The sequence below is a fragment of the Staurois parvus genome, unplaced genomic scaffold (genome assembly GCF_062004578.1).
Source record: "Staurois parvus isolate SC_StPar_1 unplaced genomic scaffold, SC_StPar_1.0 ptg000078l, whole genome shotgun sequence".
Classification (NCBI taxonomy): domain Eukaryota; kingdom Metazoa; phylum Chordata; class Amphibia; order Anura; family Ranidae; genus Staurois; species Staurois parvus.
Window position 1 is genome coordinate 8,025,750 of NW_028317874.1, and position 24,149 is coordinate 8,049,898.

Here is a 24,149-nt window from a genome sequence, read left to right on the forward strand (position 1 = left end):
TGGAAATGGCTGTGCACCAACACTCCCCATCCAACCTGATGGAGCTTGAGAGGTACTGCAAAGAAGAATGGGAGAAATTGCCCAAAAATAGGTGTGCTGAACTTGTAGCATCATACTCAAAACGACTTGAGGCTGTAATTGGTGCTAAAGGTGCTTCAAAGTATTGAGCAAAGGCTGTGAACACTTATGTACATAATGTGGTTTTTTTTTCCATTTTGAAATCTTTGCAATTTATCAAAAATAAAAAAACGAACTTCTTTCACATTGCCATTATGGGGTATTGTTTGTAGAATGTTGAGGAAAAAAATGAATTTAATCCATTTTGGAATAAGGCTGTAACATAACAAAATGTGGCAAAAGTTAGGTGCTGTGAATACTTTCTGGATGCACTGTATCAGCCTTAATACTTCTCGTTTGCCTGCATGGGCCGGAATTGTGAAAAGTAAAAGCATATTACCTCAGGCATACTCTACTCAAAGAAGCAACAAGTTCCACTATTCAAGCCCTGTACTTGAAGGGACACACTTCTGCTAAATTCTGCTCCCATCCCTCTTCAGTTTGAATATACACCATGCCCTTTTAAACACATTTAAAGTAAACTCCCAGCTTGTTGCTTCTGTAAAAGGGGAACTCTGCTTGTTGTGTCATCATCTCCAGGTAAGTGTCTTTTCTGATAAAAAAAAAAAGACTACACCTCCATTGTGCACCAATGTAAAGAGCTCCATCAAGTCAGCAGAAGAGTGTATCCCACATTGTACAGTAGCAAAACCCTCAGAGTTAAGCACTGGTTCTGGTTACTGAAAGCCCACAAGTGAGCTAGCCTAACATTCTTGCTCTTTTCCTTTCTGCTCTCTGGGAAAAATTCTCTTGGTAGGAGAGCTCTGATTAAACTTGGAGTCCTGCAGGACAATTGGGACTATTTAATCACTTGCCAACCGCGCTATAGGCGAATGACAGCTACAACGCGGTTGCCCAGTTCTATGACGTCCTCCCAGAACGTGCCCTCCCACGTACCCCCAGAGCTCTCTCTGTCCTATGGACACAGCTGCTCACATGATGAGGTAAAAGGCCAATCACAGAAGCCTTTTTACCACATTATCAGCTGTGTCCAATGACACAGCAGATCACAATGTAAATACAGTTGCCAGTTATTGGCATGAGAAAAGAACTGCCGATAACTGGCAAATGACACAGAGGACATCTGCACTGATCATCAGGGCACTGATGATCAGTGCCCAGCAGTGCCAGCCATCAGTGCCATATCATTGCTGCATATCAGTGCCTCATCAATGCCCACCAGTGCCACCTCATCAGTGCAGCCTATCAGTGCTACCTATCCGTGGCACCTCATCAGTGCAGCCTTATCAACGCACATCAGTGAAGGAGAAAATTACCCGTTTGCAAAATTTTTATAATAGAAACAAAGAAAAATTTTTTTTTGTGCTTTTTTTGGTTATAGTGCAAAAAATAAAACACCCAGTGGCAATTAAATACCACCAAAAGAAAGCTCTATTTGTGTGAAAAAAATAACAATTTCATATGGGTAAGCTGAAAATTGGCCTGGGCACAAAGTAGTTAAAAGTGCTCGGTAGGCAAGAGCTTAAAGTACATTGTGCTATATTCTATGGTTTATTTCTCCCTTATGGTTCATTTTTGCGCATAACAGTCACTGATTCTTCGCATGTATAGCTCTGCTAATCTGATCTTAATACAGACTGATTTACTGTTCAAATGCTGTGTGATTATTGTGTGTGCTCTATAGCTAAGAGTATACCTGCCAAGGTATTACAGTGGTGTCAGCAGGGCTTGTGCTCCGGCCAGTGCTCAGAGGTGAACCGAGAACCCAAAACACTCAGTGACTCTTTAAGGGGGTAGTGCTACATATACTATTCAAAAAAACAAAAAAAAAAAAAAAACAGAACCTACAATGTAGTCTCTAAATTTTTTCAAGGTGCTATTTTCACAAAATTCAGTCTAAAGTATCTAAAAAAAACAACAAACAAATGAACACTCAGCCGGGGCTTGATGTGCAGTTTACGTGGACAATAACTTGTCTAGCAGCCCTCCAAAGGACCAGAAGTTACCTTAAAATAGCCCATGATTGACTTCAATGCAATTCAAAACACAAAATTCAAATTCATCTAAATAATTTTTTTTAATTTGACACACTTTGGCCAAACTGATTTTTGGTGGATTTGCTCATTACTAATCTTATTACAAATATGTAAGGTGTAGTGGAAAAAAAAAAAACCATGAATGAGAGACATACTGTATATACTAACTGTGATTGTGTAATATACTTGAGAACACTTTTACAGAAATACTGTAATATATATATTTACTTTACAGTTAGAGAATGAAACTCAATATCATCCAGGATGATCATCTCAACAGTGTCCTGTTTGTGATCAAAAGGTTGATAAATGGTTCATTCATACTTGTCAATGTTGTTGTTTATTAACTGCCTCTTCACGACAGATTTTCTATTTTCATTTTTCTGGTTGACTTAATTCACTTCTTTATAGGCTTCATGGTGTCCAACTGCCCGAGCTGAAATCCCGAAGAAGAGTTATGTTCCACCCCACAGTAATAGTGTGGTATCAGAAAGAAAAAGCCAAAGCTACAACTTCAGCGATTACTGTTGCATCAGTTAGCTTAAGAAAATATAAGGTTCATACAGGCACCCATTGTCTCTTAGAATGACCATGAAGGTATAGATTACTCGTAAGGAAAGGGATCCTTCCATGCAGAACTACAGCTTTTTAATTCTGAATAGATGCCAGAATGATGAATCACCAACTAGCTTTATATTACACTCACCGACCACTTTATTAGGTACACCTGTTCAATTGCTTGGTAACACAAATTGCTAATCAGCCAGTCACATGGCAGAAACTCAATGCATTTAGGCATCTAGACATGGTGAAGATGACTTGCTGAAGTTCAAACCGAGCATCAGAATGGGGAAGAAAGGAGATTTAAGTGACTTTGAACGTGGCATGGCTGTTGATGCCTGATGGGCTGGTCTGAGGATTTAAAAAACTGCGGATCTACTGGAATTTTCACGCACAACCATCTCTAGGGTTTACAAAGAATGGTGTGAAAAAGAGAAAATATCTAATGAGCAACAGCTGTGTGGACAAAAATGTTTATTGATGTCAGAGGAGAATGGTCAGACTGGTTTGAGATGATAGAAAGGCAACAGTAACTCAAATAATCACTCGTTACAATTAAGGTATGCAGAATACCATCTCTGAATGCACAACACATGGAACCTTGAAGCAGATGGGCTACAGCAGCAGAAGACACAGGGTAGCAAGGTGTACCTAATAAAGTGGCCGGTGAGTGTATATGTGCCAGGAAACCAGCTGCAAAGATCTCAGTGCTTGATTTCCCAACCAGTTGCTGTGACAAATGTAGAAATGTCTCTCTCTCTTCTTGGAAATAATCTTTGTCAAAGTTGCAAAACTGTAGCAGAAAGATCCCAAAATGCAAACAAAGCTGGGATAACCAAGGTCAATTCTTACTCCTGGAATCCAAAGAATCATGGATATGAACTGGCAATTGGCGATTCATTCCACCATCATCTATACAAAAAGTTATAAAAATTGTGAAGCACTACCATATAACATACACTTCTAAGAAAAAAATGTCACACCAAGATAAAAACTTTCATACTGTATATAATCAACAGTGGTTGATTACAGTCCTTTCAGAGACAGAGGAGTGCTGGAGCGTTCATTTAACCCCTGAGATGGAAAAAGCGGTTGTTGGAACTTGTGGTCACAGGTCCTATTCATAAGGTGAGAGCACACCTTGCATGAAAGTAGAGCACACAGTGTTTAAAGGTGAAAAAAATTTTATGGGAAGTGGAAGAGTGATCATAAAAAAAATTATAAAGGACCGTGTCATTTATTATATGTGTAAATCACATTGAAAGGACTCGATAGAAGCACAGTTGATTATATTTGAAAAGTCTATTTTGCTGTGACATAGTTTTCTTAGAAGTGTAAGTTATAGGGTAGAGCTGCACTGTTTGTATAATTTGATTGTTTGTTTTTTAGTGTGTGAATTACATTCTGGCACTGGGAGACTTTATAAATTAGCACAAAACAGCAGCACTGAAGAAATAACAGTGTATATCACCTATATATAACCAAAATATAGGTGCTTGAGAGAATGTTCCTTAAATAGTCAAATGGAGTCTAAAATCCTGTAAATATGACCTGAACTTCAACCCTTTAAAGGGACTCTTTTTTTAAAAGATTAAAAGGCCTGTCTGTAAAAAAAAAAAAAAAGAAAAAAGGTTAATACTTAAATGTCCCATTACCCTCGGTGCAATACATACTCATGAGGAGCTATAGTGACTGAATAATTTTCCAACATCTGACATACATTCAGGTGTATCGGATCCTGTGTTTGATGCTGTGCTTTATCTGCTGGACCCAAAGTCAGTACAGGGCACAGGTGCCACAGTCACATTAACCCATTTACATGACATTTTGTTAAGTATATATTTTTTATGGTATTTTAATTGTATGTAGGGTCATGGAACAGGAACTCAGTTTGAGCGGTGTATTTTACTTTACATCATAGATTCCAAGTTGTAACTTTAGGCATGGATTAAGATTATGGATTAAACCATTAGCTTTTTTTCACTTTGGTTTACAAGGTAAGGCAAGAAGAATGCTGCAATACCATCATCGGGCATCACATTCAGAAAGTCCTGAAGGTCAAGTTGCAAGGATATCATCTCCAAAGTGTCTAAAACAAGATCAGTATGAAAGAGATGAAAAAAAAACAAAACACATATTAGACAGGAGGTACATTTAACAATGTGAGATGTCCAACAAGATAAAAGTATTTTGCAATTAAAAAGATTTGGAAAACAAGGAGCACAAACATTTATGCTCTAAATTATTCTTCTTAGTATTAAATATACATACATATCAATGACAACGTGTGTACATGTGTACGTGTGTGTGTTAATCTAAATTGTTTGAGTTCCATCAGTTAGGGCTTCTGTTTTATTTATATGGTGGCTTGTTTTTCATCTGGGGGGATATCTTCCTTCTTCCTGTCTCCGTGGAATTACCAAGACAGGAAATGAGGGGAATCTCCATAACAAGGGAAGCAGTAGATAATTACTTGCTTGATAGTGGGATTGGGGAAGGGTAAAAACCATGCTCACTTTTTTTTTTTTTTTTTTGTGCCATGTATCTCTATGGGAGATTTCCCCTCACTTACTGTAGCAGTAACAATGCTGTCATTAGATCAGGAAACAAGATCAGATCTCCTGTCATGACTACAGTATGTACTAAACCCTGTCAGAGGATCTAACCCTTGCCCTACTCTAAAAATAAACTTCAAGGCAACAGGGGTTATGCCCTCTCACCTTTTAGGGTTGAAATACATATTTCATTAGTGTTCTCATTTTCTCGAATTCGAGTACACAGTTCAGGCAGTAGCTTGTTCCACCACAGTGCCTGTGCCAATAAAAACAAAAATTAAGAATTAATCAACAAAGTCTGCAAAACACACGTATTTTTAAATGGTTTTAGAGCTTTGAATCTAGCAATGTATTAATAAACAAATCTTGATTCAATAAATTATGTATATAGTATGATGGAAATAAAGGTCAGTTTTTAGAAATTCAAACAGAAATTACTTCTTGTTTAATGCCATATTTACTGTTCATCGCAGGCGTGCATATGAAAGCCAAGGTTTGCTCCATCTTCACCATTCAGGTGTTGGGGACACACATAATTGTCCCATCTTTGCCTGATCAGGACCTGAATCGGGTGCATGATCATGTAAGCCCAGAGGAAAATGCAGAAGGTGGTGTGCGTCTCGGTTGCCCAAGCAAACCACCTCCCAAATGGAGTGCTTCTCTGTGACACCCTAGCTATAATTAGCACATCATGTATACAACTGACAAGCTTCATAACAAGAGTGGGTGATGAATGATGCTAGCAATGTAGCACACTGGCGGCAGAAGCTTTTGTTGGGGCTTTAGACCTCACACCCTGTTAGCTGGCAACAGCACATGAAACCATTGTCTCCAACACCAGATGAGTTCTAGGTACTCCCAAGCATTTGTAACAAGCAGTTGAAGGTGATTTTATATTGTCCTTTCCGCCAAATTTAACAGTAGCAAGTACCTTCCCCTCTGCTTGTGCCCCATAAACAGCCATACACAATGACATTTATTTAAAGATACGTTCACCTTTGGGAACATGTAACATTTTACCATAGCTGCAGCCTCACCTGACAACCCCCCATTCCCCCACCCCCCCTCCTCTGACTGATAATGCAGGAAGAAGTTTGCCCATACTGTCAGATTTGAAAACAGCATGGCCGTGTGGGGCTCTGCCCACACGGCTGCTTCATTAATTCACGGACTTCCGTGAATTAATGAACTGCAAATCCTAACAGCCTTAGCGGCTGTGGGCTTGTAGTTTTCAATGTTCCTTCAAGCTTCCGGTCAGAATATCTGCTTGGCCGTACATCCCTTATGGCAAGTAGATATTCTGACAGGTCTGCAGGAGACCTGCATGGCATCAGAAATCTACTGATCATTGGTGCAATGCTTTCCAGGCTCCTTTGGACAAAAATGATAAATGCACATTTTTTTACCTGAACAAAAAGGGACAGCAAGCGCTTAGGAATCTGATAAGATCAGCAGCAAATGCACTAAAAAGGAACCCTAAACCTTATATGAAATACAAACAAAAACGGTGCAGCTCTGAAAAAAATTATTATAATACAGTGCAAAACTAAAAATACATAATTAATGATAATAATATGAAAACAATAAGAGGTATCGGTGATATCAAAAAAGTGAATGAAGCGCTGCAATTGGAGCAATGAAACAAGTGCGGCTGTGAAAGTCTTAAACAAAATAAGTGTTCATATGATGGTGAGGGTCTGACAAACACCGGTCAGAAAGTCGTGCTGAAAACTGATCCTATTACACAGGTGGTATAGGATTAATTCATGTGACTTTTATACAGGAGACTGATAAAAATGCGCACTCACCAGATGCGCATAGTAAAAGCGCAATATGTTGAACCATATATTGACCAAGGATCTGCAGGAAGCCCCCTTTAGATGGACCAGACAGACAGCATGGGAAGAGACTCCCTCCTCTGGATAGGAGACTGCTCTGCAACCCTAATCCTACTGGAGTCCTGGAATTCATTAGCTTGTATCAGCCTTTTACAATCCCCTGGGCAGCAAAGCTCAGACAGTCTTCTTCTTTTCCACTGTCCAATCACAGGCTGAGGCACAGACAAGACCTGGCTGTATTGTTAAACTGCAGAGTCATGGCTCTTGCTTTTTTGCTAGTCTTTATTTCAGGGGACTCCTGCACAGAGGCAAAGTTTCACAGTGGATTACTGCACAGATCTGTGCAGCTCCATCCAGAGTGGGAACCAGTGAGAACCATGAAGAGGAAGGCCAGTCACCGAACCTCTTCCATACACCCCTAGCTCATAAATAAGCTCAGCGCCCCCTAGCAATACATCCACGTCCAACAGAACACACAGTGAGCACAGCCATCAAAAAAATTAGCATTTTTTATTTTTGTCCAAAAGATGAACTTATCCGTTCAGGTAATGTGGTTCATTTGTTAATATTGTTTTAAAGTTTGTTCTCTAATAAGCCTGTAGCCAATAACTGCTACATTTAAGTAGGGCGAAACCACGCTCTTATGTGTTTGTTGTCCCCAATATTTTCGGTGGCCTGCTACCACACCATACAAGAATGTAAATCATGACCAAGTGTAAATAGATTAATTATGAATTCTAAGTCACAAATTGAACTACAAATCACATATATATGGTGTTCATTAACATTTTCATTTTATCAGTACCAATTTAGACATTACCCGGCTTCCATTTTTGATCTCATGCTTTGCATACAAAGTAACAGCTTCAGGGCACCGATCCAGAAGTCTTTCTATTGAGCTCTCGTAGTTCAGAAGGCGAGTTGCACATATAAGGTGTATGCTCAAATGTGAATTTAATTCTTGTGGTATGAAATCCAGAAATGGGAGGAATGATGCAATTTCCAGAGATGGTCCACAGAGTAGAGACTGCATGCGAACAGACAATAAGTGCATGACTGATTTTCTTCCTACTGGTTTACACAATCACAAATTATTACCACCAACAACCACTGCCACATTTTATCACTTATTGGTACTCAGACATGTATTAGGCTACGTTCACACTAGCTTTGTGTGCAGGCGGCAGAGAGGCGTTTGGGAAGCGTTTTTACCGCTTCCCAAACGTCTCTGCCAATTCTGCACATTACAGCACATGGTGCTGTTCTAACGGGAGCATTCGCGTTGCGTCAAAACGGACGCCTCTGGTCAAGTCAGGAGGCGTTGAAGCCTCCTATTCTCGTCTATGGTGCCATTCCGCAAATGCCCGGCCAGCATTTGTGGTGGCGACGCAGTTGGGGGCGTTTACGGAGCGGTAACACCGCTCAAACTGCATTATAGGCATTTGTGGGGCGTTATTAACGCTCGGCAAACGCCTAGCAACCGCCACTAAACTGCGCATGCGGCATTTGCGGAGCGTTTGCCGAGTGTTAAAAAAACGCTCCGCAAATGCCGGACCAACGCTTGCCAAACACTATAGGGGAGTTTGGCAAGCGTTGGTAAAACAGCCAAGTGTGAACGAGCCCTTAGGTATGGGATGATTGTAAAGGTAGTGTGGCAAGACAAAGCTGACTGTGTGTGGTCTAGAAAGCAAAAAAGCTGACATTGCTGAACATCAAAAGTTAAAAATGGACCATATAACTCTGCAGATATGTATAGTCTTAGATGATAGGTATGATTGTGACTGTTTCTTTTTGTAAAGGAAAAAAAAAAAAAAAACACCTATTTATAGGGACAGATACCTGTACATAAAGCAAATTAATGTTGTTAAGATGATGCTGAAGAAGGCCCTCTTTCTCAACACCCACGTGTAGGAGTACATGGCCTGAGATGCATTTGCTAGCAAGCCAGCCCCTTTTCTGTGATTCAGACAGCCACAGACCACAGAAATTCAAAAAATGCCACCCAAAACATTTGTATTGTTTTGGCCAGGATGGTGAAGGGTTACAAGCTTTCAAGTATATCCAGTTTGCGGTGTCCCCACAAGTCATGAGAAAGCTAAAATTTTACAACTGACTCTGGAAAAGGCATCTTTTGTTGCCTTCTCTTCATACAAGTCTACTCAGTGAAGATTCACAGTGCCCATTTACAAAAACAGAATTTAAAGACTATCAAAATAGGGAAAAAAACAGTGAGCGCTAGTCCTGATAGCGGCTAAGCACTCTAAGCAACCAATATATACTTAAAATAGAATAACATAAAAATAGTGCAGCGCTATGAGTAGTGATAATAAAACAGGTAAGAGTCCACTTAAAGTCTTAGTCAATAGAACGTGTCCAGTGACAAGTAAGGATTCAAAGTTGGTGATCCGTGTGGAAATGGCTGAAAAACGCACTCACCAGAACAAAGTCACATAAACGCAATTTAAAGACTGTTGACTAATGAAAGAAAAAATTCAATGTGCTGGTATTTTTTCCATGGAGATTTCCCTTTTATAGAAACAAGCAGTTTTAACATCATCATATAGCAACCAAAGCCTTATAGATCACTCATGAGAATTTAGCAACATTAAAAGAAGCTAGGTTACCTATGAAGTACAAAGGATAACCTTTGGGACATTCAAAGAGACATTTATCAGTAGGTTTGGTAGCATTTGAAAAGGATCCTCTGATTGTCTGCTCCTTTCAAAAGTTGCAACTCTTGTACCTATGAATTTAAGAGTGCAACATCCTATCAAAAAGAAATAATTGAATCTCGAAGTGGAACCCAAAGTAAGCAATACATTTTATGGATAACCAGTGAAATACCTTCCAGGTTTAGACAGATAGGTTCGTTGTTTTTCTTTTTTAAGATAGAGGCTGAGTAGCAGCCTGGGACAAGTCAGCCTGGCACTAAGGCAGGAGTTCACCTCAGTACAGGCTGGGAGGTTTTACAGGTCAGGGCTTCTGGAGCCTTCCAACCGTTCCAGAAACTGAGAGAACTTTCTGGAACAGGGGTGGAGAAGGCCCAGATCTGCATGTTAAAGGAACCTTGGTCAATCCCTTGGCAGGAGGCTGGGCATGGTGACTAAGGACAACCTTTAAATATGACAGAGCCTTGGGAGGAGGTAGAGTGTCAGGTGGAAGATGGACTGAGAGGAAGGCTGGAGTGAGGATCTTGGAAGGGGGCCCCAGGGAGGAGGCTACCTACAGACAGGAGGATCTCTGCTGCCTCAACATCTCCTCGGGAGGACAACCTGTGCAGTAGGGAAGGAGCCAGCCCAGAGTAAGAACTGAAGGCAGCCATCAACCCACCAAGCAAACAAGAAAAAGGACAGTGCAAGTACTCCTACACCCCCTGGACCAGATAAGGGGAGAGGGGGGTCAGGTGTAATACCCAACTAGTTCTCATCCAAGACTGCTTAATTGACAGATCTTGGGACCCCTTGCCCAGAGATACCTTCAGTGAAGCTGGGTGAAGAGAAGGATTCATCCTGGGTCTGAGGAGGTACGCCAAAGGAGCTTTAGTGCTCCTCATCTGGGATTTTCTTTGGTCTGAATGTTTGTACATCGTTGCTAAGAAGTTGTCCTCAAGTTCTACAGTTCCTTAGGCATCCCATATACCCCATCCAAGGTGTAACCTCTTAATAACAAAAACTAAAAACCAGCTCAAGGACTGTTTACTAACTACAACTGTACAAGTGTGGAAAGTGCATGTTGCCTGGTCGTGCAACACTTAGGGGGACCCAAACCTCAGCAACTCCAGCGAGGGTAGTGCTACACCCACTAAAATCATCAGGAGTATTTAAACATCTAGCTTCTATATTAGGTTCAGAAAGCCCCTCCCACTGTACCTACATTTACTATTTGCATAGTTTATACTCCATTACTGCAGGAAATATAGAAAGCATAGTGGACTGATGTTTTTAGCCTCAGATTCAGTGTCAACTAGAAACTAAGGAATTGAGAATCTATGCAGATATAGCTATAAGTGCAGTAAGCTGCACAAGATGAATGCAAATGGAAATTAGAGTTCATTAGCAACTCAGCCACAAGTAAAAATATTAAGTATTTATATCTGACTGAATAAACTGTACCTTTAAACAGGCGTCATAAAATTAACTGTGGATAAAAGTCAAATGTGTAAGTCTCACGTTTCTGTATTGCTCAGGAAACAAAAAGTGGTAGCTGTGCAAGCATAACACAGCGGCAGAAAATAAATGTCCATCCTGACTATTGTTTGGGCAGGGAGATTGGTTGTTCTCTATACCAATTATGTTCAGTTCAGGTAGAAAAAGAAATTAAGAGCCAAAACATGGGCTCCACTACCCAACAGCACCAAATAACCATATAATCCCTTCAGAAATATTGAGCTTGAAAACTGCCTTTTCTATTAATTCTAAATTCTTAAGCCAGTACAGGTGGTAACAAAGGCTTTACTTAAGAGCAAATAAAGCAACGCACAAATTATATACCTGTAACTTTATCAAATCTCCACACAAAATATATACCTGTAACTTTATCAAATCTCCACACTGGTCACATGATGATGGCCCTGAGGAAACCATCTTTGATACCCATGGACTGATCACTCCAAAATGGCTGCAGGAATTTCTCTACAAACACAAGCATTGTTTTTAGTATACAAACACACAACATGCATTCATCCATCTATTTATCTGAATGCATGTTCCTAGTAAAAAAGTAGGTATGTATATTTAAGAAATGTATCCCCTACCACCTAGTAGATAAAAAGAAAAAGGATGGTTGTGAGCCATTAACTCACCAGGTCCTCTGCACTTTTCAAGGATTTGACGCATTCATGCTGTGGTTTGCATATTCGACATACATAATGAGATGTAAGTTTAAACAGAATGTCTTGAAGAATGGAGTCTGGAGGATACGAGGAAAGACGGGCCTCCCAAAAATCTACAAGCATTTGTGGAACCTCATTGTCATCGCATTTTTCACACAAAACCTAAATAAAAGTAATAATGAATTAAAAACTTCAAGCAAAAAGAAAAATGCATTTTCAAACATATAGTCACTATATACTTAATAAAGTGAAAAAAAAAAACACTACTGCTCTTTGCCACCTATTTAACTTAAAGTAACCTCTGAAAAAAATCCTTAAAGCTGGCCATAGATGGACAAATATTGGCTGGTTCAGCAAGGACCGGCTGAGATGGAATCCATCTATGAGCAGGCTAGTTGTACTAAAGTCAATCCATTCGATCAACTTCAGTACAACCAGCCTGTTAGATTTTTTGCATGTAAATACTGCCAGTGGCTACAGCCATTAGCAGTAATCATTGTGTTCTTCCACCACCTGTGGTGGAAGCAAAGAAAATTGTATCATCTATGGATTGCCTTAGCCCTTTTGTTTTTCAGTTCCCAGCATGTCATGAGAGAACACTTTGTCAATACAAGCTTGAAGCTGTTTCACCAACATTTGTGTCCATTTTGTCAGTCAGTCAGTGTTGATGGGAAAATAGAGTTGTTGCAGGAAATAAAATTGCATTATCCATGACTTGCCTTAGGCTACAATTACGCAGCAGTTTAGAAGCTGCCAGGAACGGTTGTAAACCACTGCTTGCACACACTGTGTGCAAACAATTGCAGCTGTCAGATTTGTAACTCTTGCAGGTACAGCTGCTGTTGGCATGTGAATAGAGCCTCCAACTGACCCTGGATGCAGCTAGTGTGGTCCAGGGTCAGTGTTTGTATGTGGCCATAGCACAGAGTGTTGCTTTCTTCCAGAGACAGCATTTATCTGCCTCTGTACACATCAAACTATCTGCTGCTAAACTGCCCATGGTTTTCATGCAAGTTAGCTGTGCTTTCCCATAGACGTCTACTCCTTGCATGCTGCATCTTTGGTGCACTTTCTGAAACTGCACCAAAACCGTGGAACATCATAGACGTCTATGGGAAAGCACAGATAACCTGCACAAAACCCATGATTTAGCGTAGCTTTGTACAAAGCACAGCAGGACCACATTGGGAAAGAGTGAAGGCACCCTAAGGCTAGGATCACACAATTGCAGATGTGGGAGCGTCTGTAAATCGCACAAGCTCCCGCATCCACAGCCAAAATGTCCTCCTCTTTAGCAAACACTTGGGGTGTCATTCATCCTTAATGGCTCCCCATGCATCTGAAAACATTGCGTTTTTTCAGGTGCGCAAAACTGAATGGTGCCAATTGGTGAATTGGCACCAAGAGGTTCTGTGTGGCTGTCCTGCAGGTGTGTTTTGGAAAAGTGTCAGGGGCCTTTTCCCTGCATTTCCCACAGGTACAGTAGCCAATTCAAATTAATGGGCTAATGTGCCCACACAAATGTGAGCCTCACCACCCACAATAGTGTGAACCTAGTCTAAGACAGTCTGAAAATAGTGCATACACCTGCATGTACCTATATTACTTAATTATACAAGTGTCCCACTGGACTCCTGAAACCCCAGGAGCTCCAATATGTAAATCTCAACTTTCTTTGAAAAATATCAAGGGCTGGCTCTTCTGCAACACCCTACTGGTTCTTTTTAACTGACAGCCAACCTCAGTGGCCAATAATACTGTTAAAATTTAGATTTACAAATGTGCAGGTAACTGCAGCCACACATTGAACATGTAGAGAGAAAGAATGTAGGCTAATATTGCTGCTGCTCTCCTTTTAAAAATGCTAGTTACCCAAGCATTGTTTTTAACCAAAGCCTTTCAAAGGCTTCAATGCTTTCTGAGTTGCTGACTTAGAGCAAGTATGCAGATCAGAAGCTCTAACTGTATGCAAGCCCAGGGACAATAACTCAAATGACAGACTCTATGGGGAAGATTTAATAAACTTGGTGCACACAGAATCAAAGCTTTTTTGAACAAGCTGAGGTAAGAAGCTGATTGGTCACTATGAAAAGCTGCACCAGATTCTATGTGCACCAGTTTTAGTAAATCTCTCCCACTGGTTCTCTCATTACAGATTTCAATTAAAGAAACTTCCACGATGCAAAGTGTTAAAGTGGACTTGCAATACAAGCAAAGTGCACTTATCTATTGAGGTCCCTCTTCCATGCCAAACATCTGCACTAAAATCACTTAGGCTCCATGCACACTAACCATTTTTGTTTAAGCTCAAAAAACACTGGAAAACAAATGCTGGATAAAAGACACTGATAACAGCGCCTTTTAGTAGAGTTTAGAAGCGTTAGTGTGTTATTAACGTTTTTACAGAACATGTAGAAAAAAAAAGGAAGGAAAAACTAGTAGTGTTTAGGGGCATTTAGGAGCATTCAGCTTTTTTTCCAGCTAGAAAAATACTCCAAAACAATCTACAAAAACGATTATTTTTCTGCTCCTAGAAGCTGAAGTTCAAAAAACATGAATAACCTAAAGTAATGTGAATGGACACATAAGACAGGACTATGTAGCTTCCAGGAGCAGAAAAAATGCTAAAAAACGCTTCTAGGAGCTTAAAAAAAAAATGCTAGTATGCATGGAGCCTTAAAGATAAAAAAAAAAAAAAAAAACACAAAAACAAACACGAGTTAGAAACAAAGTTAGACTTTCTGATGTTATGACTTCAACATTGTCTGCATCAGTGATATGAAACGATGATACAGAGGCATATCATAGAAAAATTACTGAAATCAGACAGTCAGGCAACTTGCATTTTCAGAAGGAGGCCTACGACTTCAACCCATATACTTTTCCCATGACAAAGTCAATTTGACACTGATGTGAAATTTCATCTGGTGAGTGCACACATGGACAAAGTAAATGCATTTACATCCTTAAATCACTAAAAATTAGATTATTCTTAAGGGGAACCTGTCGTGAGAAAGAGGCTGGATTACTTTTAATTCAAAAAGCCAATGCCCATTCCTGGACTAAGCCATGGCTACCACCTAAATTTTTTTAACCCTTAACAGAATTCCTAAATTCTCCATTAAAACCCCTATTTTGAAAGCAGTGGTATGGCCTTACTGCTGATTTACACACATTTATAAAGCACTGCACTAAGCAGATTGCTCCATTTTATCGTGCACATACCTCCTAACTTTTTGAGATGGGAACGAGGGACACCTGTCCGCAAAAAAAATGTAGGCATAGGACAACCCCCTGCCACGTCCCCTTAAAGGAGAATTATACAAAAAATGATTAGTTAAACCTACAAGTGCTTTTTTTTATTTTACCACTATTATTCCTTTATACTGGCTTTTGAAATTTACAAAAGCAGCAATTTAGAAATTGGATGAAAGGTTTAGCACTGGGAAACACTTTTTGAAAAATAAAAAGAGCATTTTATATACAACTATACAGATCAGATGAAAATGAGGACCAAATGAGAAGGAAAGAGGGACTTTGATAAAAATCAGGGACAGTCTCTTGAAATCGGGGACAGTTCGGAGCTATGTGTGCAGACTATTGTCTGTTTTACCTGGCAATGTGATGCACAGTTTCAGGGACATCACTGTTTTCTGTGTTTCCTTTGAAGGTCCAAAAAAATAGCAGTCACTGCACATGGTGTAAAAGGAGAAACGTACTACATGCAGACTTTCAAACAAGCAGCATGCCATTTATTCAAATTAATAAAGAAAAAAAAAGAAGAAGAGGGAGCAGGAAGGCCAGGTCATCTTATTCATCACAGTCAAGTGACTCAGTTTCTCTGAAGGGCTGTGCAGAAAGAACTCTATGGGACACTGAAGGCTCCACATCATGGCCTGTTATTTTTTAATTATTTGTAAAATGCAGAGCATGGTATATAGAGCAAATGCTGTGGTGTTCAGCAGAGAGTACACTATTATAATTGGGCTTCTGAATGTGCTCAGTGTTTGTTAAATGCCTGATATAACCAAAGGGTTTTATATGACTAAAATAACGTGATAATCACAAAAGGATGCTTTCTTTTCTACAGAATTACTGAACAGGAAATCTTCCCATGTGTGATTATACATGCTCTGCTCCGATATTCTTCTAAAACATTTTTCTATAATCATCCATGACTCTGCTCCGATATTCTTCTGAAACTTTTTTCTATAATCATCCATGACTTATTACAATGTATTTTCCATAAACCTGCTTTTAGTTTGGTGGCCCTTTAGAATGGAAAACATTATTACACTGAAGTCTATAGATAAGAAAAAAGTTGCTATAATTACAGCAATCACACCTTAAAAAATAACTCTGCTTCCTTCAGATTAATTTTACTGTTTTCATGAAAAGCCACCAAGGCAGCGATAAGAAGTCCAGCCAAGGTGTCTCTTAAGTGAAATGCCATCCTTGTAGGAATGATCTCTTTGTTCTTGCGTGTCATTAACAGGCGGGGCTCCTCCAGAAAACCATACAACAGTAGAATCTGCAGAAACATTTTTGAAAAGTGATCAATAGATATAATGTACTTAAGTTTGAATTTCCAAAAACTAAAAACCAAGACACAAAAACTGTGGTCTTCAAAAAAATGCAACTCACCTGATAAATCCTTATACAGTATTTGTATTTATAGTGATTCTAAAAAGGCATAATTTAACCACTTGCCTACCGGGCATTTTACCTCCTTGGTGCCCAGGCCAATTTTCAGCTTTCAACGCTGTTGCACTTTGAATGACAATTGCGTGGTCAGGCAACACTATACCCATATGAAATTTTTATCATTTTTTTCATACAAATAGAGCTTTTTTATGGTGGTATTTAATCATCACTGGATGTTTTATTTTTTCCACTATAAACAAAAAAAGAGCAAAACATTTGAAACAAATGTTTTTTGTTTCTATTATAAAATTTAGCAACAGGTAATTTTTCTCCCTCACTGATGTGCGTTGATAAGGCTGCACTGATAGGCAGCACTGATGGGCACTGATGAGGTGGCACGGATAGGCAGCACTGATGATACTGCACTATATGCAGCAATGATGGGCACTGAGGGACACGGACGGGCAGCACTACAGTCACCAGTTATCAGCAGTACTTTCCTCATGCTGTGACAGCGTGAAGAAAATGCTGCCATTAACCAACAACTGTACAGTATTCATGTCATTGGACACAGCTGATCACGTGGTAAAAGGCCGCTGTAATTGGCCTTTTACCTCATACGAGGAGATCACCGTGTGCGCACCGCTGAGGGCACATGGGAGGGCGCATTCTGGGAGGACGTCATATGACGCCCTCCCAGAACTGGACAACTGCACTTTAGCCATCATTCGGCTATAGCACAGTTAAAAAAATAAAATAAAAACAAAACAAAAAAACCAGCAAACCATCTCTATACTTACCTGCTCTGTGTAGTGGTTTTGCACAGAACAGCCCGCATCCTCCTCTCGGGTCCCCCCGCAGGCTCTCCTGGCTGCTCCCTCCTGTCAGGTGCCCCCACAGCAAGCAGCTTGCTATGGGGGCACCTGCTGCTCCATGAGTACATTCACACACAGAGCTGCAGCTTGGCCATGTATTCTCTCTCTTCTCATGGTTGACAGCAGCGGGAGTCAATGGCTCCCACTGTTGTCTCAGCCAATGAGAAGGAGTCTTGGGATAGCCGAGTCTCCAGTGCATATCTCTGGACTGAGAGGAGTGTTGGGGGGGGGGGGGGGCTGGGGGGGGATACTGCACGCAGAAGGTTTTTTAAAAAAAAAAAACCTTCAGCCTTTACAACCACTTTAAGACATATGTAGCACCCTGCCAAAAGTTAGGCTAAAGCTAGTTTTTTGCTTCACTGTAGTCAGAGTGGAGATATCTTTATTTTTGGGCAGGTTTACCCAAGGTCAGTGGTTGCTCCTGTCTGCTTTGGGGGGGGGGGGGGGGGGGGAGTTTCCAGAACATATAGTAAGAAGATCAACCACTGATTTATGAATATTTATCAGACCCCAGCCGTTCCCTGGGAGGGGGCACCCAGAAGGTGGTTAAGGAAGGTGATAAATGTTTGGGATACCTGAACATAGTGTTCTTCCTTGGCTAAGAGGGCTCCTCTTCTCCTGAGGCTGCTGCCCCTGGAAGGCACAAAGTTTGAGCCAGAAGTTGCAGTTTGGGCCTCAGCAGTTGCTGCACTAAGGGGCCTGGAGAAGATCACTAAAGGATTTTGGCTGGAGGGCATGGTTCTGAAGTCCTGATCTGGAGAAGGATCTTATGTCGCCATCACTGAAGAGTGTTGTGTGGAAAGCTGGGGGGCAAAACCTGGGTGTGGGAATTTTGTGTGTCTGTTACTATAGAAATTTGTGCTAAGAATTCTGTCCTATTAATTCCTGATATAGTTTTTGGAGTATCCTGTACCCCCTCTATTCATTCCCAGGTCTCTGCAATAAACAAAAAGACATCCCCTAGACTGAGCTTGTGTTGTCAGTGTGTATGGAACCATGTCTGTGACAGGCAGCCTCTATACTACCTTGGGAGAATCTGTCTATTTCCAGAAACCCCTTTGGGTGAGAGAGAAAAACCTAGCACTGGAAGCACACTCTTCCCCACATGAGCTTGGACAGTGCACTGTGCCTTGCTTCCTCTAAGCCATTTTAATCTGACCAATGATCCTGCACTGTGGTTGTCTGTGTAAAGCAATTCAGCATAGCCTATGCTGCTGGTGGGTAGATCCAAAGCAGTCTCGCTCATTGATTGACATAAGGTGTCTGGGTATTTACATGAGCAGTACTGCAGTTCATGATTCTGCAAAAACACTTCCCACGTTTTTATTTTATATTTATTTTTATGCATGTTGCACACAGGGCAGCCCATTTACTTGAATAGGCTGCCCTACTGGTGCCAAAGAAGTTCCTACACTTTTTTGGGTGTGGAGTTTCATGCTCTGTAATGCATTTGTCACCCGGCAAAACGTGCATTTGCTAATCACATCTGGGGTGCACTTAATTTATGGCATCCAAAAGAACATTGCGCCATTATTTTAGTGAGATCTGTAATTGCTGGCAGAATCACGCAATTCTGCCCATGATTGCAATGCGCTATTGTATAAATGGGGCCTTAGACCCATCCACATGATTAGTTAGCCAAGCTTGCTGGGACAATTTGTGAAGTAAACTGCAATGATATCACCAACAGGTTGTCTGTACAAGAGATTTTTTTTCATTTTGAAGATACAATGCATAGTAAAAAAGCAAACAAAACCACAAAATTCTATAAATTATTTATGCAGCTATTTCTATTACTGCCCAGTTCTGCTTTTTTTTTTTTTTAAAGGGAGCCTGGAATTCAGTTTTTCACCCTGAAAAATGTGACACATTGAAGAGTATGGAAATTTTAACAAAAAAACTTTCATGTACTGAATGACACTTATCTGTAGTTTATAGAAATACAAACAGATAATCTTTTATGCTGTGAAAGGAGTGCTCCACTCCTCCCCTCCTTAAAAAATTGGGTAGTCCTTTGGACTGACTCTTTGCACTATCTATTCAATACATTACTGAAGATCATTTCAGAAGACACAAAAAGGAGTACATATACCCAGTCATTCTGGAAACACTGCTTACAAACTGCACAAGTATTTTACACCAGCCTTTCAACGAGGGTGTCTTCAGGTTTATTCAGGGGTGCCTTGTTAAAAATGCATAAAAAGTGTCCAAATGATATTTCATGCTTTGGCAGATGTCACCAAATAGTTTGTTTTCTATAAGACAAGCATAGTGGGATTTCTGCACCCAAGCCTGCACACCTTCTTCAGCCATTGTGGTTCTATGCCCTAGGGGAATCGGTCTTTCTGTAACCACTCTACTCTTATTCACCCCCTCCCCACACACACACACACTTACTTAATAAAGTAAAGGTATGTTTACTTCAACCATTTGATCATGTGAAAGAAAATAAAATCCCATTTGTTCAACTTTCCTTGACTAGAGTAGAGGAGCACAGCTGCATCCTATTTGTATCTAATGTAAGATTAACTTTGCTTAAGCTGGCCATAGCTGGATCACATCTCAGTACAACCAGCTTGCGATCACAGTCGTTGGCTATAGCAGCCAGCAATAATCATTGTGTTCTGCGGACAGATAAGGATTCCCACCAGAACACAATAGAGCTGCAGGAGGGATTTTCCCATCAACACAGACTGTGTTGATGGGGGAATCAAGTGATTTTCTTTCCTTTCACCCATGGTGAAAGGAAAACCAGAACCGATCGGAAATATGTCAACGCATTTCGCCCCACCCACAAGGCGTTCTCAAGACGAACGCCCTTGAGAACGTCCTGTGGGTGGGGCGAAACGCGTTGACGTATTTCCGATCGGTTCCCCGAACGTCCGACGTCATTTCCAGTGAGTGGAACGCACGCCGAGGGATGTGTTCCAGGCGGTCATTTTTTTGGACTAGTAAAGAAAGTTTGTAAGAAAGATCGTAAGAAAGTTTGTTTGTTATGGAGGCTGTCATCCTGCTGTGTACAAGGCTGTGAGTTCCTAGGAGCTGTGGAAATTCGTATTTGTTACTCGAAAATTCGTTTGATGTCCTTAAATAAATGCTGGTTTTTATCCTTTGAAATGTGAGTGGTTTGGCATGAATTAATTATAAAAGGGGTATAACAGTATTACACTATTAGTTTTTTTTCTCCCTTTTGGAACTTGGTGGTGTGGCGAGGAGACGAATGAAGAATCACCCATAGATCTGAGGTGGAAAATAGAGGAGTCCTCAAAGGGGGTCCAGGAGCCCTAAATAATCCTGAAAGGTGTTTTGATGTCTCACCTCTGAATGACGCTTCATCTCGGCTTCATACTTCTGAAGATCATGGATTCTCAGTGCCATGGTTGCCTTTGTAAGGGAAATTACAGCTGGACACGCCACAGACTCTAATTTTTCTAGGAAATCCATTGATTTTACTGGGCACACATTAACCATGCAAGGACTGGATAACACATTAGGCAGCTGTTGTGGTTCTGTAGCTTTAAATATGTGCAATACCTTCAAAGCTGCTTCCTTAAAACAGAATAAAGAACAAACACCTTTAGATCCATAAACCCCAAACAACCTCAATGGTAAACTTTGCAAACAAATTTCACAGAATGGCTTTCAACAAAACATATCCCCTCCTGGGGCTCCTTAGCCTGCACTCCTCCAAAATGACAAATTGACTATTTACATGTGCCATGTAAACTACAGTCAATGAGTCACCAGTAAAGAAACATTAACCTGCCCTAAATTCCTTGATATACTAAATAAGTAAAGGACATTTCACTCATCTGTTACAGACTACAGCTCCTAGTTTAGTTTTTGCAAATTACTGTAAATTAATTTCCTTTAAAATGGTTTTACAATCCTGTTCAACTATACAGGTTTTGTTGATATTCTGTCTCTATCATTTAAAGTACACCTATAATAAATATTATATACTCTTCATTTCTATGTAAGTGGGAAAACTTACAAAATCTACAGGGGCTCAAATAATTAATTTTCTCCACTGTACTGATAGCAATGCATTAACAAAAAAAAGATGTATACTTCACTCAGTTGTTCCTCCAGTTCTTCACAAAGAGAATGTTTGAGGTAGAACATGAAGCCTTTCCCATACTCCTGGGAAAAATCTTTGGAAAGAAAGCGATCTATAACGTCGGACACAGATAGGCAGGACATCTTGTAGTAAGGAAGTGCCAGATGGGATTTCTTGGTGTCCAATCTGAAGATTGAGAACGTTATGGATAAAAACAAACCTTTAGTTGTATTTTAAAATTTTATACAACTTTTAGGGCTAAAACTAAACTGAATTAACGGCCATCCTTCCCATCTCTTTCTGTTCTCTACAGACATTTAGTTAAGCTGGTCAGCCAGTTCCTAATGAAAAAGTTGAAATTTGCTCAGTGGTTGGCCCTGTTGTCTGCCTCCCGTCTAAACTGCCTCGACTGAAAAATTAAAGGAGCTGTATGGAAAACTGTTGGACAAAAAGAGGCTGCATCCAATCAGAGGCAGCTGCTGTTCAGGTATTTTGACAGTCAGCAGGGCTGTTTGTATTTTATACGGTACTGAGTTAACAAACATGGCGTGATCCTTTGCACACACACCATAATACTATTTTAACCAGTTTCAGACTTGGGCATGCTATACACACACCTCTAAAAAAAAAAAACAAAAAAAAAAAAAAAACACAAAACAAAAAAACCTCTTTCATCATTGTACATAGCACATGCGTGGTACATCCGGTCTCTCTGCCCTGTTGCTGGGACTTGCCTCACCCTCCAGTATACAGCAATTGCCAGCCTTGAATAATCAAAGCCGGGAGTGCTGTGTAAACGCCTCTGCTCAGATGCAAATATAAGACGATACAAAGTAACAAAGTGTTACTTTAGTATCATTCTATTCATTTATCTGCAAATCAAAGAAATATACTAGATCTACACTTACATGAAGTCATTTAAAGCAACCTCATAAATAAAGAAAATTTTTATTTATTTTTAAAGAAAATGTTCCTCTGTTTAACCCCGTATTAATCCTCAGTTTACTCTAATCAAGGTTAATATACTGTATAGGTAAAGTAGAACCTTTAGCAGGTATAAGTAGTATATACAATTTTCTCTTAAATTTTAGGTTAATATCGAGGAGTTATGGTCTCTGAATGGCACCTTCTAAGTGAGTAAAAAAATTTGATTTATTTTGTTTTAAATAGAGTATGCATGTATTGTATTCATAATTTACTGAAGCAGCACCAACCTGCTGAAACAGTCCCCTAAGAGGGCACAACTCTCTCTGAATGCTGCCTCCAGCTCTTCTTTATCTGCGGAGGTTACCACGTCTGGATTCATTAGTACAGATCTCAGCAACAGGTGAGCCTCACTGAGAAGATGGATACTGCCCTGAGTTTTAACAGTCTCATATCTCTTACTGTAGTCCACCTATTGAAAAGGTAAAGAGATGGAAATAGCCAATTATTGAATTACATTAGTTACTAAAGTTTTAAATCAGTGCATGATTCAACAAAATGTTTTGTGTCCATGAACTGAATATCTATGGTAATCACAGTTTTTTTTTGAGTTGTGTATATGTGGGAGGGGACAATTTGCTTGTACAATATTTTGCATTCTTTAGTTGTTTGTCAATCTAAAGGTTTGTAAGTCTAGATTGTACGGTAAATGTGCAATCCAGTTGTAACAAGCGTGGCCAGCTTTACTCTCTTCTTGGCCTGTTTGGGCCCAAGCATTTTTGCAGTATTTTCTTTGTAGCTTCTAATGAATTCCTAAGCCCCAGTCCACACCAAATGCAACACTGAAATTGTACTACTTCACTTACAGTAGAGCAATTTCTAAGCCGTGGACCTGATGCGATTTCATATGCGGCTTGCCAGATATCAGTGAGACTTTGTGCACAGATGTCAATGCAAGCCACACCTGAAATTGGCAAAAATAGTGCAGGAACGGTTTTCAAAATCGTTGGAGTTGCACCAATTTGAACAGTTCCATTGCTGACAATAGATTGCGACTTGTCATGCGATTTGGAACTGTCAACTCACATGACAAGTCGCACCAGTGTGAACCAAGGCTCATAGGCATACACAAGGATCCTTCTTTACAACTCTTTAATCAAAGTTAAAGCTGTCCGCTTCATTGAAATATAAGACATAAATGGCGATAACTACTGCAGGGTGACTTAAGAAGCAAGGCTCTCAGTGAAGCCAAGTATCTCACCAGCAGTACAATGCAAAACAATACACAGATTAAGCAGGAGTTTGGGTTCAGCAAACATTTCACAGATAACAGAAACAGAGTTTTATTGGCATTGAAACCTTGCTACTTAAAGTGTAGGACCCTGCATTCACTATATCTGGTCTCCCACAGTGCACAGAACATGGAAATGCAAATATTTTAGTAAATATGAACTGCTAAATACCTTTTCTCATCAGCAGTTAGAGCAGTCTTGTGACTTCTATCAGCATCCAGCAGAGCACATGTTAAAGCTTGTAGAAGGAGTTTTAATTTTGCTCTAGGATGATGCAGAACCCCTGACCTCTGTCTGGACAGTGCTAATTGGCCCTGTGCTCCTCACATGCACTCTCTCAAGAAAAAAAACCCAAAAACCTCTCTAGCAATAAACACCAAACAGAGCATGTGCAGCGTGACTCCACACAATATGTCTCATCAGGAGGTAAAAGGGGGACACTGGAAGAATGGGAG

The 24,149-nt window shown here is 40.2% G+C and overlaps 1 protein-coding gene across 1 annotated transcript in view; it reads right to left on the bottom strand.

The window, feature by feature from the left end:
- Positions 1-2,136: 2,136 nt before the first annotated feature.
- HPS3 (HPS3 biogenesis of lysosomal organelles complex 2 subunit 1) overlaps positions 2,137-24,149 on the bottom strand; it is a 53,105-nt gene continuing 31,092 nt past the window's right edge. The window contains exons 10-18 of the mRNA XM_089669524.1: positions 22,693-22,874; positions 21,490-21,664; positions 20,737-20,967; positions 16,245-16,430; positions 11,870-12,061; positions 11,595-11,699; positions 7,889-8,095; positions 5,396-5,486; positions 2,137-4,764 (exon numbers count right to left, since the gene is read on the bottom strand). Coding sequence (XP_089525650.1) covers positions 4,637-4,764; positions 5,396-5,486; positions 7,889-8,095; positions 11,595-11,699; positions 11,870-12,061; positions 16,245-16,430; positions 20,737-20,967; positions 21,490-21,664; positions 22,693-22,874 — 1,497 coding nt within the window. The 3' untranslated portion in view covers positions 2,137-4,636. The remainder of the gene's footprint in view (positions 4,765-5,395; positions 5,487-7,888; positions 8,096-11,594; positions 11,700-11,869; positions 12,062-16,244; positions 16,431-20,736; positions 20,968-21,489; positions 21,665-22,692; positions 22,875-24,149) is intronic.